At 38.6% G+C, this 18,578-nt stretch overlaps 1 protein-coding gene across 1 annotated transcript; it reads left to right on the top strand.

Annotated features, from left to right (window-relative positions):
* Positions 1-680: 680 nt before the first annotated feature.
* LOC143578251 (cullin-4-like) lies at positions 681-17,734 on the top strand. The gene is made up of 17 exons (XM_077061888.1): positions 681-903; positions 1,784-1,899; positions 1,990-2,336; positions 2,418-2,598; positions 3,175-3,297; positions 3,841-4,128; positions 4,215-4,340; positions 15,544-15,645; positions 15,719-15,772; positions 15,876-15,982; positions 16,050-16,110; positions 16,198-16,329; positions 16,801-16,938; positions 17,017-17,097; positions 17,185-17,265; positions 17,353-17,433; positions 17,533-17,734. Exons 1-17 carry the CDS (start codon positions 705-707, stop codon positions 17,644-17,646), a joined length of 2,331 nt encoding a protein of 776 aa, XP_076918003.1. The 5' UTR covers positions 681-704; the 3' UTR covers positions 17,647-17,734.
* Positions 17,735-18,578: the final 844 nt, after the last annotated feature.

Raw genomic sequence — 18,578 nt, 5'->3', positions numbered from 1 at the left:
AATATCGCAAACGAGTTTGGAACAAATGAGTTAAAAGACTCAAGTTAAGATTGTTGTAATCCAAATATCGAAAATAAGTGAAGATTGTAAGACGTAAAACCTCTATCAACTCTCATGTCTATGTCATTATGTGAACACATTTCTTTCTTATTCGACTCTCTCACTATGCCCTACATACAAGTGATTATGTGGTTCAGTTAATAAATTTGCATAATGAAGGTGCACTTGTTTAGTAGAATTTAGACTTGGTTGTTGAAGCAATATTAAGTGCTACAAGTTCATAACATTATATTCTATAAGAAAGCAATAATCAATAACAATCTCCGCCCCCACCCCCTCCGTATGGACACGCTAACATTATTAATTAGGCTTTCCCTTTAAATGCCATAAGCCACCATTACACCAAGAGCAACACACACTAAGAACATTTTTTTCTTGAAAGATTCATCCCTCTTACACTTCTCATTTTTGTCCACGTTTGTTAAATAATTTGTTGGGATTAATATTTTGTTTAGATTATTAAAACTTCAATCTGTAACAAACTATACAAAACTACATGAATATGAATATGAGTCGACCCGATGACCCATAATTAAGATCCATACCCGCTTTCTCTCTCGACCGTCTTCTTCCTCATCCCGTCCACCTGCATCTTTGAACAACAAAATGACTAGTTATTAAAATAATAATAATAATAATAATATATGTCTCAACCCCACACCACCAACCGCAAACGTTCATCAACCTGCACATCTCCGCCACCACCTCACATGAAGAAGCCCAAATCACTCGACAATAACAACGAATCATCTGCTGCTGGTGGATTTACAGCCAATTTGGCAAGGAAGAAAGCTACGCCGCTTCAGCCTCCTGCTAAGAAGCTCGTTATTAAGCTCCTTAAAGGTTTTTTGTTCACTTTAATTATTATTATTATTATATGTATGTTTTTTATATTGATGTATGCCTTTATAATTACGTGTTTTCTAGCTCAGCTAGGGTTTCCGATGTAATGTAATTGATTGATTTGTGTGGATTGCTTACTGTTTTTTATATTATTAGACTACGTGTAGTGGAGCGCAGAGGGATTTCGAGAAGTCAGCCAGCAGATGACGGTTTTGTTTTAGGGGTGCAGTGGTGTTCAAGCCCTTTGTCTGTCGCCCTCTTTTTAATATTTTATCATTATTTTCAAAATACACATGCCACAAAAATGTGTCCCCCCCACCCCACCCCACCCCACTTCACTTATCGCCCAAAAAGCGCCGGGGGTGTTAGGCGCCTAAAATCGCCCAAAAACCACAACTTATCGCCCCATTACGTATAGCCTCAGGTTTTTAAAATAACTTTCTAGGTAAAGCTTCACTCTTTTCGAGGACATGTGGCGCCCTTGCAATATTACTCAATTATTATGAATAACATAAACATATGATTGGCCGGAGGATTAAAAGGGGGGTGGCGCCTTCACCAAAACGCCCAACGCAAAAAAAAAAAAAAATTCCTATAGTACCCCGGGGGCGGTGTTGTGTTGCCCCTTCCAAAAGGCCCCACTATGTCTGCTCTTAATTGATCCAATTAGGATGCTCTAGACATCTAGTCTGTACATTTAGAATATGTTTCATCTAAAACCCTACACCAGTGTTTAGTTTAGAGTATGTGAAATTTTATTATAATCTTGTAACTAACTTAGAACAGTGTTTAGTTTAGATTATGTGAAATTTAATTATAAAGTTATAATTACTTTTTTATGCATGAGCATGTTTTTGAATTTGTTTCTCTCTTATTTTAGCTAAACCAACACTGCCATCAAACTTTGAGGAGACCACATGGGCAGTCTTGAAGTCAGCAATTAGTGCCATATTCTTGAAGCAGCCTGATCCTTGTGACTTAGAGAAGCTTTATCAAGTGAGTGATCCTTTATTACTATGAATTAACGATTTAACATTCATTCATTGTTTAATTATTAATTAATTATTGAACTTTTCATTGTTATAGGTGGTCAATGATCTTTGCCTCCTTAAGCTGGGCGGAAGTCTTTACAAACGAATCGAGAACGAGTGTGAGTCCCACATTTCTTCTGCTATACAATCATTAGTTGGTCAAAGTGAAGACATTGTGGTGTTTTTATCACTTGTGCATAAAACCTGGCAAGATTTTTGTGACCAAATGTTAATGATCCGTGGTATCGCGTTGTATCTGGACCGTACATATGTGAAACAAACTCCATCCATATGGTCATTATGGGACATGGGCCTTCAACTCTTCTGGAAGCATTTGTCACAAGCTTCAGAAGTTGAACACAAAACCGTATTCGGCCTTCTGAAAATGATAGAGAGTGAGAGGTAAGCTACCATGTCTTTTATTGATCGTATGAATAATCTTGTATATTTGTGACTTATATGTTTATATTTTACACGTGTCAGAATAGGTGAAGCGGTTGATAGAACACTTCTTAACCATCTGTTGAAGATGTTTACTGCCTTAGGTATTTATTCTGAGATTTTTGAGAAACTGTTCCTTGAATGTACATCAGAATTCTATGCTGCTGAAGGAGTAAAATACATGCAACAAGCAGATGTTCCAGATTATTTGAAACATGTGGAGGTGTGTATCATTCTGCATATTTTTCTTTTAAAGTATTATTCCATGTTGGGTTAATATAATAGAAAACAACATAGTTTCTCATTTTTCATGAAAAAGCTTTAGCTCTGTCATTTTGGCGTATAACAGTCCTTGCGCATGTTAGAAATCACAAAAAAGTCTCTCAACTCAATTTTGCTCCATTAAAGTCACTACACCTGTTTAGAATGCTTGTATTTGTGAAAAAATATTTTTAAAAAAATTTTCTGTTACCTTTTTAATATTGGTCTAAACTTGGTAAAGTGACATTCAACTTTTATGCACAAAAAAGTTCTATAATCTTATTTCCAACGAATTTAAGGGGTAACTATTCATTATTTTAAATATTTTTCCACAAGTACATGCACTATAAATAAGTCTGGGACTTTAATATAGCAAAATTGGGACTTCTTTGTGTTTTGTGACATGTGCACAACTTTTGAATGATAAAAATTGAGGGACTATTTTGTGAAATGAGAAAGTATGTTTGTTTGTTTTTTATGGTATTAATGCTTCCATGTTATATGTTTCATTGGTATTTGATGGTGTTCATGATTACAGGTAAGGTTGCATGAAGAAAATGACAGATGTCTACTATATCTTGATGCTGGTACAAGAAAACCGTTGGTTGCGACTGCTGAAAAACAACTCCTTGAACTCCATATATCTGCAATACTTGATAAGGCATGAATCATCTTTTTCCTTCTTAAAATTTGAATTTTCTTTTAATCTTTGAGTAGGGGTGTAAATGAGCCAAGCTACTCATGAGCCACTCAAGATCGGCTCGCTAAAAGGTCGAATCAAGCTGAGCTTAATTGCTTAAATGAGCTTGCACCTGAGCTCTAGCCTAAAACTAAGCTTATTTAATAAACAAGCCAGAGCCTGATCCCGAGCTTCACCTATCGTGCTCGAGCAGCTCGCGAGTCTAAACGGGCCTATTTTTTATATAACTTTCATTTAATATTACATAAATATAATTATTGTATCCAAGTTTATAGTTATGATAAAAATTAACTAAACAATATATATTATCTTATATACAAAAATTATAATATATATATATTAAAGTTAATTATAAATGTATTAAATTAGTTATTAATTAATAAATTATAAATGAGTTCGAGCACTCGTAAAATTAGTTGAGCTCGGCTTGGCTTGTTTACTGCTCTAATTCTTGTTATGATAAGTTTCACTCAACCCTTATACCTTTGTTATAACTTGGTGTAGTGTTTCACAATGTTGATGGACGGTAACCGTACTGAAGATCTTAGAAGAATGTACACACTTTTCTCTAGAGTAAACGCTCTTGATTCGTTAAGACATGCCCTAAGTTTATACATCAGAAAAACGGGACGGAATATTGTAATCGATGAAGAAAAAGACAAAGATATGGTGTCATCTCTCTTAGAATTCAAAATGTCTCTTGACAAAATATGGGAAGATAGCTTCTCGAAGAATGATGTTTTTAGCATCACAATTAAAGAGGCATTTGAATATCTAGTTAATCTTCGCCAGGTATAATTATTGTTAACAGTTTATGAAATGAAGTTGATAATTAGATTTGTTTTGGAAGTAACGGAACATTAATGTGTTATTTACAGAATCGCCCTGCTGAACTGATTGCAAAGTTTTTGGATGAGAAACTTCGTGCTGGAAATAAGGGTACATCAGAAGAAGAATTGGAGGGCACTCTTGACAAAGTTTTGGTTCTCTTTAGATTTATACAGGTACCTAAATAATGGTGGTAATTTAATAAAATAAACTCTTGCATCATTGCATTATGTTAGCTTTTCCTTTATACCCATTAATTAATAATTAGGGGTGTGCATCGGTTGGCTTTGGGTCAACATTGACATTTTTTATACCCGTTAGTAATTAGGGGTGTGCATGGGTTGGTTTTGGGCTAACATTGAACCAAAAACTAAAATTTTAGTTTTTGAGTTTTTGAAAACCGTTCAGTTTTTTCATTTTGGGTTTGGGTTTGGGTTTGGGTTTGGTTTCTTTTTACTATTTGGGCTTGAAATTTATTGGCCGTAACAAGACTGATCAACAAATTCCCAATCATTGTCCTTGCGGAATTGGCCCGAAATTAGGAATTTGAGCCTAAAAGTTTGGGCCTAAATTTTTTTTGTTGATTAACACTATTTGGGTAACACTATTTATTAAATTATTTGGGTAACACTATTTATTAAATTCTTATGAGTTACTTATAATTTTAAATAAAAATGAAAATTCATAAACTTGAAATTGTTCGGGTTTTTTTTTGGTTTTAATTACATGCAAAAATGAACCGAAAGTTCGTTTTTATGAAAAATAAAACCAAACCGTCGATTTTTGTTTGCGTTCAGCTATTTTGGTTCTTTTTTTTGGGTTAGTAATCAAATTTTTCAGTTTCATGCACACCCCTATTTCATTAGGTGTTCCAATTCTACGAAATTCTTTTGTTTTACCGTAAGTTTTCTAAAAATTGAGGCAATGGAAACATATATTGTAAAAGAGAAGGTGTTGGTAGTGAAAGAGATGCTTATTGAATGAGTGAATATTACAAAGGGGTGAACATCTAATATACAAGAGCTAAACCCTAATTACAACCAATCAAAGGCCCTTGGGCTTTAACCAACTACATGGACTGTAACCCTAATATAATACAACTAACACTCCTACTTAAGTTGGTGCATAGATGTTAATCATGCCCAACTTGTTACAAATAAAATCTATTAGAGTTTTTCGGAGAGGTTTAGTGAGAATATCGGCAAGTTGAAAGTTTGTCTTAATATGAATTGGTTGAATGGATGGAGGATCTGCTTGTGTGCCTACTACCCGGTTTCTGATAAGATGGCAGCCAACCTCAATGTGTTTCGTCCTCTCATGGAATACTTGATTCTTGGCTATATGGATAGCTGATTGATTATCATAATATAACCGCATCAAGTCTTTAGAAACAACCCCGAGTTCTATGAGAAGACGACGAATCCATGTCATCTCCGATGTTACATCTGCCATGGCTCTATACTCCGATTCAACGCTCGATCTAGATACCGTGTGTTGTTTCTTACTTTTCCATGATACAAGATTTCCTCTAACGAACACACAATATCTAGTGGTAGATCATCGTGAAATCGAACAACGTGCCCAATCTGTGTCTGAGAAACTTGATATCCGACCATCTCCTTCCGTGAAAGCACCCACTCGGTAATGACCCTGATCATAATATAGGATGCCAAGGCCTAGTGTGGCCTTGAGATATCTTAAGACACGAAGAGCAGCATCCCTGTGACCTATGTACGGTTCAGCCATGAACTGGCTAGAACACTGACACTACATGAAATATCCGGTCGCGTGACGGTTAAATAATTAAGTTTACTGACCAACCGTCTGTATCGCTCAGGATCTTTCATTGGATCCTCTTCATTAGGAAGGAGTTTCTTTGTAGGAAACATTGGGGTATCAACTGGTTTGCAACACAGCAAGCCGTATTCAGTCAACATATTAAGAATATACTTTCGTTGAGAGAGAAGTATTCCTTGTGGAGAGCGAGATACTTCCATGGCAAGGAAATACCTTAATCGACCTAAGTCGCTGACCTGAAACCTGAGACTGAAAAAACTGTTTGAGTTCGGTGATCCTGACCTCATCATCGCCTATGATTATAATGTCATCCACATAAACAACTACAATAATCCTTTTTTCCCTTTTGGTGTCTAAAGAAGACAGAGTGATCGTATGCACTACGAGTCATCCCAAACTGTCCCATAACACTAGAAGATTGACCAAACCATGCCCTGGGAGAGTGTTTAAGATCATATAGAGAACGACGTAGTCTGTAAACTTTTGAGGCCTCCTCAACAATGAACCCTGGTGGCTGCTCCATATATACCTCATACTTAAGAACACCATTAAGAAAGGCGTTCTTGACATCAAGGTGGTGAAGCGGCCTATGATTAATGGCAGCAAGGACAATACATATACGGACAGATGGCATTTTAGCAACTGGCGAGAAAGTTTCATCACAGTCAATGTCATATGCCTAAGAATACCCTTTGGCGACCAACCGAGCCTTTAGGCGATGTAAAGAACCATCCGAGTGAAGTTTGACTGTGAACACCCAACAAGAACCAACAATACGCTTCCCAACAGGAAGTGTTTCAAGATCCCATGTATGATTGGATGTTAGAGCCCTAATTTCCTCTTCCATAGCCCGCCTCCATCCTGGGTGAGCGAGAGCTGTGGTCACATTTTTGGGAATCGGGTAGGAATCAAGGGTAGTAGTATAGGCATAAGATTCAGGAGATAGGTGAAAGTAGGCAACATAATCTTGAATAGGGTAACGGGTGCAATGTCGTGGTTCTTTGTGAAAGGCAATAGGTATATCGGGAAATGGGGCACATGGAGGATTATAAGGAAGATCATGTGGCATAGTAAGGTCCGAAGTGGGTGGGGAGGGAGTAGGTGACGGGGTGTTGGGCTCAGAAGAGGGGAGTGGAACTAAGGACATATCATGGTTTGATTGGGAATCGGGAGGCTCCGATTGATTCTTGCGTCGACGATTATATGTGAAAAGTAAAGGGGGAGGTTATGTCGGTGGACTCGTGGAGGCAGGATCAGAAGCAGCGTGGACCGGGAGATCCGGTACACTAGGCATGGGAAAGTGGGGATAAGGGGAGATGTGGGTATATCAAGGTCAGAAAATGGATCAGAAACAGGAGTGGAACACTCGAGAAAGTAAGAACATGACTTATGATAGGTGATATCGACACTAGTAAAGTATCAGTGAAGGGATGGGCTATAGCACCAATACCCCCTTTGAACCCGTGAGTAACCAAGAATGACACAATGAATAGCTCGAGGATTAAGTTTAGTGGTTTTCGGACGATGATCATGAACATAGGCCACACAACCAGAAACTTTAGGTGCGAGAGGAAATGGAGTGCCATTGGGAAATAGTATAGAAAACTGTGTTTTACCATGAAGGACGGGTGTGGGCATGCGGTTAATAAGATATTTGGCAGTGAGAACATCTCCCTAGAAGCGATGAGGAACACATGATTGGAACATGATTGTGCGAGCGACATCCAATAGGTGACGATTATTGCGTTCGGACACACCATTTTGTTGGGATGTATAAGCACACGAAGATTCATGAATAATGCCGTGGGTTTTTAAGTATGAAGAAAAGTCGGTGAAAAAATATTCTCTGGCATTATCATATTGTAATATATTAATTGTGGTGTTAAAATGGTTTTGAACATAAGCATTAAATTCATGAAAGGTGGAAAACACCTCACTACGAGATTTCAACAAATAAACCCAAGTAGCACGAGAATAGTCATCAATAAAGGTAATAAAATATTCAAAACCCAACGTAGATTTGGTAGGGCAAGGACCCATACATCAGAATGCAAAAGTTCAAAACAAAAACTGACTCGATTAGACACTCTAGGGGGATAGGGATGCCTGGTTTGTTTACCAAGTTGACACGACTCAAAATGAAAATTAAAAGACGAAAGTGGTAAATCTGGTCTCATTTGCCTCAGAATTGCTGTAGAGAGATAACCTAACCGACAACGGTCCTCCTTGACTCTTAAATCACAAGCATTCGTTGTAGGATGTGACAAGAAGGTTAAGCGGTATAGGCCTCCTGATTCAAAACCTGTGCCAATCAGACGGTTCGTCCATAGTTCCTGAAAGATACAATGAGTAGGATAAATTTAGCGGAGCAATTGTTTTGTTTAGTAAGTTGGCTTACTGAACAAAGGCTATCGGGAAATTTACGAACAAACAGAATATAAGATAGGTTTAAGTTGGACGAATTGTTAATGGATCCAACCCAACTCCAACCCCAACCCCAAGTACAGGCTGGAAGATCCATTAGCTGGTGGGAAACTTCATGAAGGTTGGAAAGAATACCCCGGTTCCAGTCATGTGATGAGTAGCTCCAGAATCAATAATTCAAGATGAAGTAAGACTCGGAAACGTACCTGAATCGGCCGCATTGGTACATGGAGTAGGGGTATGCGTCTGAGAGGCTAGAAGATGCTAGAAACGACAGTAGTCCTCTTCACTAATTGTGTAGGCAAGAGTGACGCTCGGATTGTTATGTTGTGGTCTCCGATCCATCATGGGTCGGGTCCGGTTTAGACGAATAGACAGAATTAGGAGATTAAGCTGTTTGAGTTTTGGCCAAGCCCAAAAGCTCTAATCAGGCCCAGTTTAGTTAAAGGGTTAAACCCTAATTGTCTAGTCTATATATTCTCTCCTGTACTTGTAAGTTTGTATCACTCAATAATAAGAAAACCCCAGTTATCGACAGTGGACGTAGGTCATACACCGTGACCGAACCACTTAAATCCTTGTGTCTCTTTCGTTTATTCTTTCGGTTTTACTATTGTATTCGTGTTTGTGTGTGACTCCGATCCTAACAATTGGCATCAGAGCCTGGTTCTCGATTATACACACAGTTCCGCCGCCGCTGCTCCGCTGCTACAGTACCGCTGCCGCTGCTACAGTACCGCCGTCGCCGCTACAGTACCGCCGCCGCCGCTACAGTACCGCCGCCGCCGCTACAGTTCCGCCGCCGCTGATTAGGGTTCCGCAGCTGCTGGTTCGTTTTTTTTTCTGATCAGTTTCCAGTCCTTTTATTCCTTGGGTAGTTTGGTTGTTTGCTGTAATCAAAACTCAGTTTGGATAACGGCTGAGGACGGAAAGATCAAGATTGAGAAGTTTGATGGTCAGGATTTTGGATGGTGGAAAATGCAAATTGAGGATTTGCTATGTCAGAAAGATTTAATGGAAGCACTAGAAGAGAGGAAACCGGAAAGTATGAAAGATGATGAGTGGAAGGTACTTGATAGAAAAGCCATAGCTGTTATTAGACTCTCACTAGCTAAGAATGTGGCATTCAATATTGTAAATGAAACTACCACGTATGGTCTTATGAAAGCCTTGTCAAATATGTATGAAAAGCCTTCTGCATCAAACAAGGTATTTCTGATTAGACAGCTAGTTAACACCAGAATGAAGGAAGAGGCATCTGTTACCTCTCAGGTTAATGACTTCAACACTATTATTTCTCGTTTGTCTTCTGTTAATATCAAGTTTGATGATGAAGTTCAAGCGTTACTCTTGTTATCCTCGTTACCCGAAAGTTGGTCAGGGACTGTTACTGCAGTTAGTAGTTCTTCTGGGAATACTAAGCTTACTTTTGAAGGAGTCCGGGATTTGATTTTAGGGGAGGACATAAGAAGAAGGAATTCTGGTGAGACATCTAGTTCTATATTGAGCACCGAAGGGAGAGGTAGGAGAAGCGAGAAAGGTAATGGCATGGGTAGGTCAAAGTCTAGAAGAAGAAGTCAGTCAAAGCCCAGAAAAGACATTGAGTGTTGGAATTGCAAAGAAATGGGGCATTTCAGAAACCAATGCCCTAACCCCTCAATTTCAAAAGAAAAGAAAGTATCTAAGAAGGAAGTTAATCTGGCCACCGGTTCAGATGATTCAGAAGGTTCAGAAGAGACTCTTATCTGCTGTGTTGAAGAATCAACAGATTCATGGATTATGGATTCTGGTGCATCTTTTCATGCCACTTATAGTACGAAGAAGATGAAGAATCTCCGAACAGGTAATTTTGGTAAAGTTCGTTTGCCTAATAATCATGCTGTTGATATCACGGGGATGGGGGATATTGAACTAAAAACTTCATTGGGCACCTCATGGACTCTAAAGGATGTTCGGGTCGTTCCTAGCCTTAGAAGAAAGCTAATTTCTGTTGGGCAGTTAGATGACCAAGGATATGATGTTATGTTTGGTGGGGGTCAATGGAAAGTTGTGAAAGGGAATCTTGTGAACGCCAGAGGTAAAAAGAAGGGCACTTTATACATGGTTGAAATTCCAGCTGATGGGGTAAATGCAGTGACCAGTGGACCGAGTCAGTCTAGTTTGTGGCACCAACGACTCGGCCACATGAGTGAAAAAGGGATGAAAATGCTCGTTGCTAGAGGAAAAATTCCAGAACTGAAGAAGGTTGAATCTGAATTTTGTGAACCATGTGTTTTCGGTAAAAAGAAGAAAGTATCTTTTGTGAAAACCGGAAAACAACCGAAAGCTCAGAAATTGGAGCTTATTCACTCTGATGTCTATGGACCAACTTCAGTCTCTTCTTTGGGAGGATCGCACTATTATGTCACCTTCATTGATGATTCGACACGCAAGGTATGGGTTTACTTTCTTAAAAATAAATCTGATGTTTTTGATACTTTTAAGAAATGGAAAACTGCTGTTGAATTGGAAACTGATTTGAAGGTGAAATGCTTGAAGTCGGATAACGGTGGTGAATACGTTAGCAAAGAATTCCTTGATTATTGTGAAGAGTACGGTATTCGGATGATCTTTACAGTCCCTGGCACTCCTCAACAAAATGGAGTGGCAGAACGAATGAACAGGACGTTAAATGAAAGGGCAAGAAGTATGAGACTTAATGCCGGGCTTCCAAAGACGTTCTGGGCAGATGCAGTTAACACTGCAGCTTATTTAATTAACCGGGGATTGTCAGTACCGCTGGGTTTCAAGACACCAGAAGAAGAGTGGAAAGGTAAAGCTGCAGATTATAAGCATTTGAAAGTCTTTGGGTGTAGCGCTTATGATCTAGTGAAAAATGACAAGCTTGATGCTAAAGCTAAAAAATATGTTTTCATTGGATATGGGTCAAACGAAATGGGCTACAGGCTTTGAGATTTAGAAAGCAGAAAAGTAGTCAGAAGCAAGCATGCAACTTTTAATGAGGCTGAGTTATACAAAGATAGAAACACTTCAAAATCAAGGGTTCAGAAAGAGCAGGTTGAATATGAAATTGATGCTCAGAAAAAGACAGTTGAGTCAGCTACCGAACCCGAGACAGAAACTGAAGAAACCACAGTTCCTGAATTTGAAGATGATGATATTGGTGGAAATGAAGAGTCAGAGGGAGTCTCTGACAGTGGGAGTTCAGAGTCTGAGGATGAACAGTCTCCACAAGAACCTGACCCGCCTCAGCACTGGGTTAGGAGGTCCACCAGAGTTTCTAAACAGCCGGTACGTTACAAACCTTCAGTTAATTATCTCCTTTTAACTGAAAGTGGTGAGCCAGAGAGTTATTATGAAGCACTTAAGTTGAAAGATTCGCTCCAGTGGGAGCATGCTATGAAGGAGGAGATGAACTCTTTGAGTAAAAACCAGACATGAGTTTTAACCAAGTTTCCACCAGATAAAAGAGTTCTACAGAATAAATGGGTCTATAGAGTCAAGGAAGAACATGATGGGTCTAAACGATACAAAGCTCGTTTAGTGGTCAAGGGTTTCCAGCAAAAGAAGGGAATTGATTATAATGAAATATTCTCTCCAGTTGTGAAGATGACCACCATCAGATTGATCTTAAGTATTGTTGCTGCAGAAAATTTACATCTAGAGCAATTAGATGTTAAGACAGCATTTTTACATGGTGATCTTGACGAGGAGATCTATATGGCACAACCTGAGGGATTTCAGGTTGCCGGGAAAAAAAAATGGGTCTGCAAATTGAAGAAAAGCTTGTATGGTCTGAAGCAGGCACCTAGGCAATGGTACCTAAAGTTTGATGATTTTATGGTGAGAACTGGGTACAAGAAATGCGAGGCCGACCATTGCTGCTACTTAAAGAAGTTTAAAGGCTCATATATCATTCTACTTCTTTATGTAGATGATATGTTAATTGCAGGATCTGATATGAAGGAGATTCGCAAGTTGAAGAAACAGTTGTCTGATGAATTTGAGATGAAAGATCTTGGTCCAGCCAAACAGATTTTGGGGATGAGTATATCCAGAAAGAAAGATGGCTCCATAACACTATCCCAAGAGAAATACATAGGGAAAGTGTTAGAAAGATTCAGGATGAATGATGAGAAGACTAAACCGAGAAACACACCTCTGGGAAGTCATTTCAAACTTACCAAAGACCAGTCTCCCAGAACAGAGGAAGAAAGAACAGAGATGGCTAAAGTTCCGTATGCATCTGCTGTTGGCAGTCTCATGTACGCCATGGTTTGTACACGGCCAGACATTGCTCATGCTGTCGGGGTAGTTAGTCGTTTTATGTCGGATCCGGGAAAGGAACATTGGGAAGCAGTGAAATGGTTACTCAGATACTTAAAGGGTACTTCCAGTTTGGGGTTATGTTTTAAGGGGAAGGATACAATTCTCAGGGGTTATTCAGATGCTGATCTGGGTGGATGTAAGAAGACGTTTAAAAGCACTACTGGTTATGTTTTCACAGTTGGGGGAACAGCAGTATGTTGGATGTCCAGACTTCAGAAAAGTGTTGCTTTATCAACCACTGAGGCAGAATATATGGCAGCAGCCGAAGCAAGTAAAGAATTAGTATGGTTGAGAACTTTTCTTGAAGAGTTGGGAAAGAAACAGGCAGAGTTCTTCTTATATTGTGACAATGAGAGTGCAGTGAAACTTGCGAAGAATCCAGTCTATCATTCGAAGACTAAGCACATCGGGAGGAGATATCACTTTGTCAGAGATTTGATCAGTGATGGTGTTTTCAGTTTGAAAAATATCTCAGGTGCTAAGAATCCAGCAGATATGTTCACCAAGCCGGTGATGCTGGATAAGCTGAAGCTGTGCAGAGCTTCAGCAGGCCTTCAGGAATAATGTTGAGAAGGCGAAGGGTAACTAGGAGGTGCAAAACCAGATGGGTTTTATTTTACATGTACAAGGCAATGCAGGTGAAGACATTTTACGTCTCCAAATGGGAGCAGGTTGAAATGTTTGACGCATCCAAGTGGTGGTTTAGAGAAGATGTCTCGAAGCCCAAGTGGGAGATTGTTATGTTGTGGTCTCCGATCCATCATGGGTCGGGTCCGGTTTAGACGAATAGACAGAATTAGGAGATTAAGCTGTTTGAGTTTTGGCCAAGCCCAAAAGCTCTAATCAGGCCCAGTTTAGTTAAAGGGTTAAACCCTAATTGTCTAGTCTATATATTCTCTCCTGTACTTGTAAGTTTGTATCACTCAATAATAAGAAAACCCCAGTTATCGACAGTGGACGTAGGTCATACACCGTGACCGAACCACTTAAATCCTTGTGTCTCATTCGTTTATTCTTTCGGTTTTACTATTGTATTCGTGTTTGTGTGTGACTCCGATCCTAACACGGATCTGAAGCCTCACCGGTGGTAGCCAAGCGAGCTTTGGGTCGAGGAAGTGGTTGGCTTTCAAAAGAACGGTTCGGGCTTATCCATTTTGTGTGACCCGGTTCCTTGCAATAGTGACAAACAATACCACCACCCTGTCCAATACCCTTTTTGTGGGTCATATGAGAGCCTTGACCAATGCTTTTACCAGTAGATGTATAAATAGCCGATGTATCAGTAAGAGTTGGAGTTGCATCAGGACCATACATCTCTCGTAACAAATGATACGTCGATGCAACAAATGATGTAGCGGTGGGGTTACTCAACAATAAAGGTCGAGCGCTCGAATACTTAGGTGATAACCCGGCAATGAAGGTCATGACATCCATCTTGGTGTTTTGCTCCTCCTGGATCTTCAAATCAGTAGTGGGTGGAAATATAGTGCGAAGCTCATCTTAGAGTTTGGAAAACCGTGTAAAGTAACCGGTGAATGTAGAATCGCCTTGCTCAGCCCGGCCATAGACTTGGACTACAGAATATGCAGGAGAAAGAGACTCTTTAGCCGAAAAAGATGAAGAAAGGTGATCCCACATTTCCTTCACGGTGGAAAAGTTTTGGGCAACATTAAGGATTTGTGGGTCCATGGCATTCCATAGTGCCACTTGGATTCCACTATAATCAATATGCCATTCTCTGGAAATCGGATCAGGAGGTAGTTTAGTGAGATGGTCGTCTTTGTCCACACTAGTAAGACCTTTTTGGACAAAGAGACTCCACGAACCCCAATTTTTGGAGTCAAGCTTAACGGGAATGTGTAGGACAGAAAAATAGTTGATAATACCCGGGAAAATCTGATCTTCAGGAGCCATTTTGTCTCCCATTGAATCTGGAAGTTAGTGTACCGAACGAATACAGGCACACGAACTGAGATAGAAAACTAAAAGTCCCCGAATTGAAAAACTAACAACACAGGGAGGTGCGGAAGTGAAAAACAAGTGACCTGGAAAAAATCAGCGTGACCCGGAAAATTGGTCATGCTCTCACACACGCCGGCGCGTGGGAAGCAGTGCAGCGGCGGAGCGTCGACGGCACGTGGGGTGGCGGTTCGGCGGCAGGTTTTCAGGTTAGGTAAAACGAGATCTTCTGGTTACAATGGTGGCAGTTGTGAGTAGGTGACGTCTCGAAAAAAGATTTTGTGACAGAACAGAAGGTACAACGAGGCCGGAGCTCGTTTCAGATCTGGTGGCGGCTGGTCAGATTTGGGTTCGGATCAGGTGGCGGCTAGGGTTTGGATCGAGAGCCGTAGCTTTGATACCATGTAAAAGAGAAGATGGTGGTAGTGAAAGAGATGTTTATTGAATGAGTGAATATTGCAAAGGGGTGAACATCTATATATACAAGAGCTAAACCCTAATTACAACCAATAAAAGGCCCATGGGCTTTAACCAACTACATGGGTTGTAACCCTAATATAATACAACTAACATTTACTAACAAGTGTTATTTTTCTTATTGACTTGCAGTAGGAGGTAATGGTGAAGATAACCAAGTTTCATAATTGTTAAGTTTAAGTCAAACAGGAAAAAGATGGTCATTAAATAGTAACCCAAGATTTGGATATGTTTCATTTGCCTCACTCATAATGTTTTTATAAAATTTACATAGGAATGAAAGAGAAGAACAATAAAACCGAGTGACTTCAGTGTGAAATTTGGCTATCATTCTGTATAGTTACCTATTTTATTTTCATGTTTCACCTATTTATGTTTAATGTTGTGATGTAGGGTAAAGATGTGTTCGAGGCCTTCTATAAGAAGGATCTTGCAAAAAGGCTTCTTTTGGGAAAGAGTGCTTCTATTGATGCTGAAAAGTCAATGATCACCAAGGTCCATCAACTTTTTGATTTGCCGGATAAGCAACTTTATTTTCTGAATATTAACTAATTAGTCATTGTTATAGTTGAAAACCGAATGCGGTAGCCAGTTCACCAACAAGCTTGAAGGCATGTTTAAGGTATACGTGATGCTTTCAATTCACATATCGGTTCATTTTGAGCATTTGGTTAATAATGCTGAAATTTGTTTTATTTTATTTTTTGTAAATATTGTAATTGTAGGACATCGGGTTATCAAAGGAGATAAATGAATCGTTCAAACAGTCATCTCAAGCTAGGACAAAACTGCCCTCAGGAATTGAGCTGAGTGCTCATGTTTTAACAACCGGGTATGTTTTGGAGTAACTAAAAATCTGATTTTTGCTGCTAATTATATTAACATGGTAGTTGATACAGTTACTGGCCTACATATCCACCAATGGATGTTCGTCTGCCCCATGAACTGAATGTTTATCAGGTATGACATGAAGGAAATATGATTCAATTATGTTTTTGTCAACTGGTTCTGATTTTATAAGAATCTTGACGTTGTACAATGGTGCAGGATATTTTTAAAGAGTTCTACTTGAGCAAATATAGTGGTAGGCGATTAATGTGGCAAAATTCCTTAGGTCATTGCGTCTTGAAAGCAGAATTTCCAAAGGGAAAAAAAGAATTAGCGGTTTCTTTATTTCAGGTTTGTCTCCACCTCTGATCTTGTATAGCTAGGCGGGTCAACGGGTCAGGCATGTTGGATAATGGGAACGAGCTGGGCCTGCGCTCGACTAGGCTCCTTTACTTACAAGAGCTCGAGCTCGAGCTTGGCTCATGAATAGATTTCACGAGCTTGAGCTTGGCTTGTTTCTTTAGTAATTAATGTATAAAATTAAATTCTTTTTTGTATATATTTTAATTTTTTAGTTATTTTATACATAACTAATATATATTATTTAGTTACTTTTATCATAACCTTGTGTATAATAACAGTTATTATTTGAAGCTCGGGCTCCAGCTGCTTGTTATTAGTCTCAGGCTCATTTAAGCTCGTCTTGATTCGAGCTTTTAGCGAGCCGATCTTGAGCAGCTCACGCATGGCTTGGCTTGTTTACAACTTAAAACACGTTTTACTCAAGTTTTTTATTAGTAAATAACTAATATATCTTTTCAGACGGTTGTGTTGATGCTGTTCAATGATGCACAAACGCTTAGTTTTCAAGATATTAAAGATGCTACTAGTATTGAGGACAAGGAACTAAGGAGAACTCTGCAGTCACTTGCTTGTGGAAAAGTCCGCGTCCTTCAAAAGGTGTTTATAGTTTTTAATATTAATTTTAAATTAAAATCAGTTAAATTTAGTTTTGTTACAATTCTTCTATTTCCTCAGATACCGAAGGGTAGGGAAGTGGATGATAATGATTCATTCATGTTCAATGACGGGTTTACTGCTCCTCTTTATCGTATAAAGGTGAGGCGACCGAATAAGCAATTGTATAAACAATTGGTTGATTTTTGTTTACGCAATTAAATTTGACGTTATAAAATGTGTTTACAGGTTAATGCTATCCAGTTAAAGGAAACTGTTGAAGAAAATGCAAGCACTACCGAGAGAGTATTCCAAGATCGTCAATATCAGGTATATTCTGTTAGGATACAAACACGCGCGCACACCACATGGTTTATGAGATCATAATGCATTACAAATTACTGGGATAAATTGCAGGTTGATGCTGCTATTGTTCGGATAATGAAAACTAGGAAAATTCTAAGTCACACACTTCTGATAACCGAACTCTTCCAGCAGGTAATCATTTTCTAAAAAGTTGAAATCATTTCTTTTTTACAGATCTGAGCCTAATGTAGGTTAAATTGCAATTAAAAAATGTGTTATTTTTTGGGACAGCTTAAGTTTCCTATAAAACCAGTTGACTTGAAGAAGAGGATTGAAAGCCTAATTGACAGGGAGTATTTGGAGAGAGATAAGAACAATCCTCAAATATACAATTACTTAGCTTAAACATCAAGTTAATTTATGTAAAGTGATAGCTTTATTGTCAAAAAGTTTTCGTTTTTCTGTTGCAGTATCTTCAAGTGTTTTTCAAAAACATATTTCAAAAGTCTTAACTTGGCGAGGGTGATTTGACCGAACCATGAGAGACGAGTAGTTCTAATGGGGGGCAATGGTCAGGCCCATGGGTCTGGAATTGACCTGGTTCATGTATACAGGATAGTTTGCATGAGCACATGGACTAATGGGGGATTAAGGGTTGACCCGACCCGAGAAATGATTGGTTAAGTTAATCAAAGATCAGTTTAAGAGTGATAAAGATAAGATAATAAATAATTACCAACCTAGTGATACAAACAACATAAACTATTCTACTAATTATATTTGTTATGCCTATACACAAGATATTCATTTTGCTAATTTAGCATTCTTCTCAGTACACCAATTCACACAATTTATTGAATTCATTCAAATCACATAAAGATTTTACATATAATTTCTACTTATAAATTAATACTCAACAAATTGTTTGTAAAACCTCTGATTTATTGATTTCCCATTCTAGCTCATCGACTTCTCATGCATGTCAAATATGTATATTTTTAATGGATGAACACAGATTACATCATATTGACTATCTTTGTATTTTCAAAATATGAACACATTGCAACATATGGACAATTTAACTAATTATAACCTTAATCAATCTCTAACACACCTTTTGGCTTTATAGGTTATTAAGATTCACCTCCTGTCACTTTTTAATATATATGATTGGTTTTGGGTCCCTTATCCCATGTTTTGAGTCATTTGATACTCTTAAGTTGTAAACATTTACATTTATTTGCTTCCAGTTGTATACTAAACATGTTCAACATTGACCATTTAGCCAATAATATCATCAATTAGCACCTTTAGTCAGTTACATGACTCTAAAAGCA

This window comes from Bidens hawaiensis, unplaced genomic scaffold (assembly GCF_021521415.1).
Source record: "Bidens hawaiensis isolate Kalapana, Puna unplaced genomic scaffold, B.hawaiensis_p1.1 tig00029085_1, whole genome shotgun sequence".
In the NCBI taxonomy this organism is placed as follows: Eukaryota; Viridiplantae; Streptophyta; class Magnoliopsida; order Asterales; family Asteraceae; genus Bidens; species Bidens hawaiensis.
The sequence above is the reverse complement of the archived record's forward strand: the minus strand, read 5'-3'. Positions and strand labels throughout refer to the sequence as shown.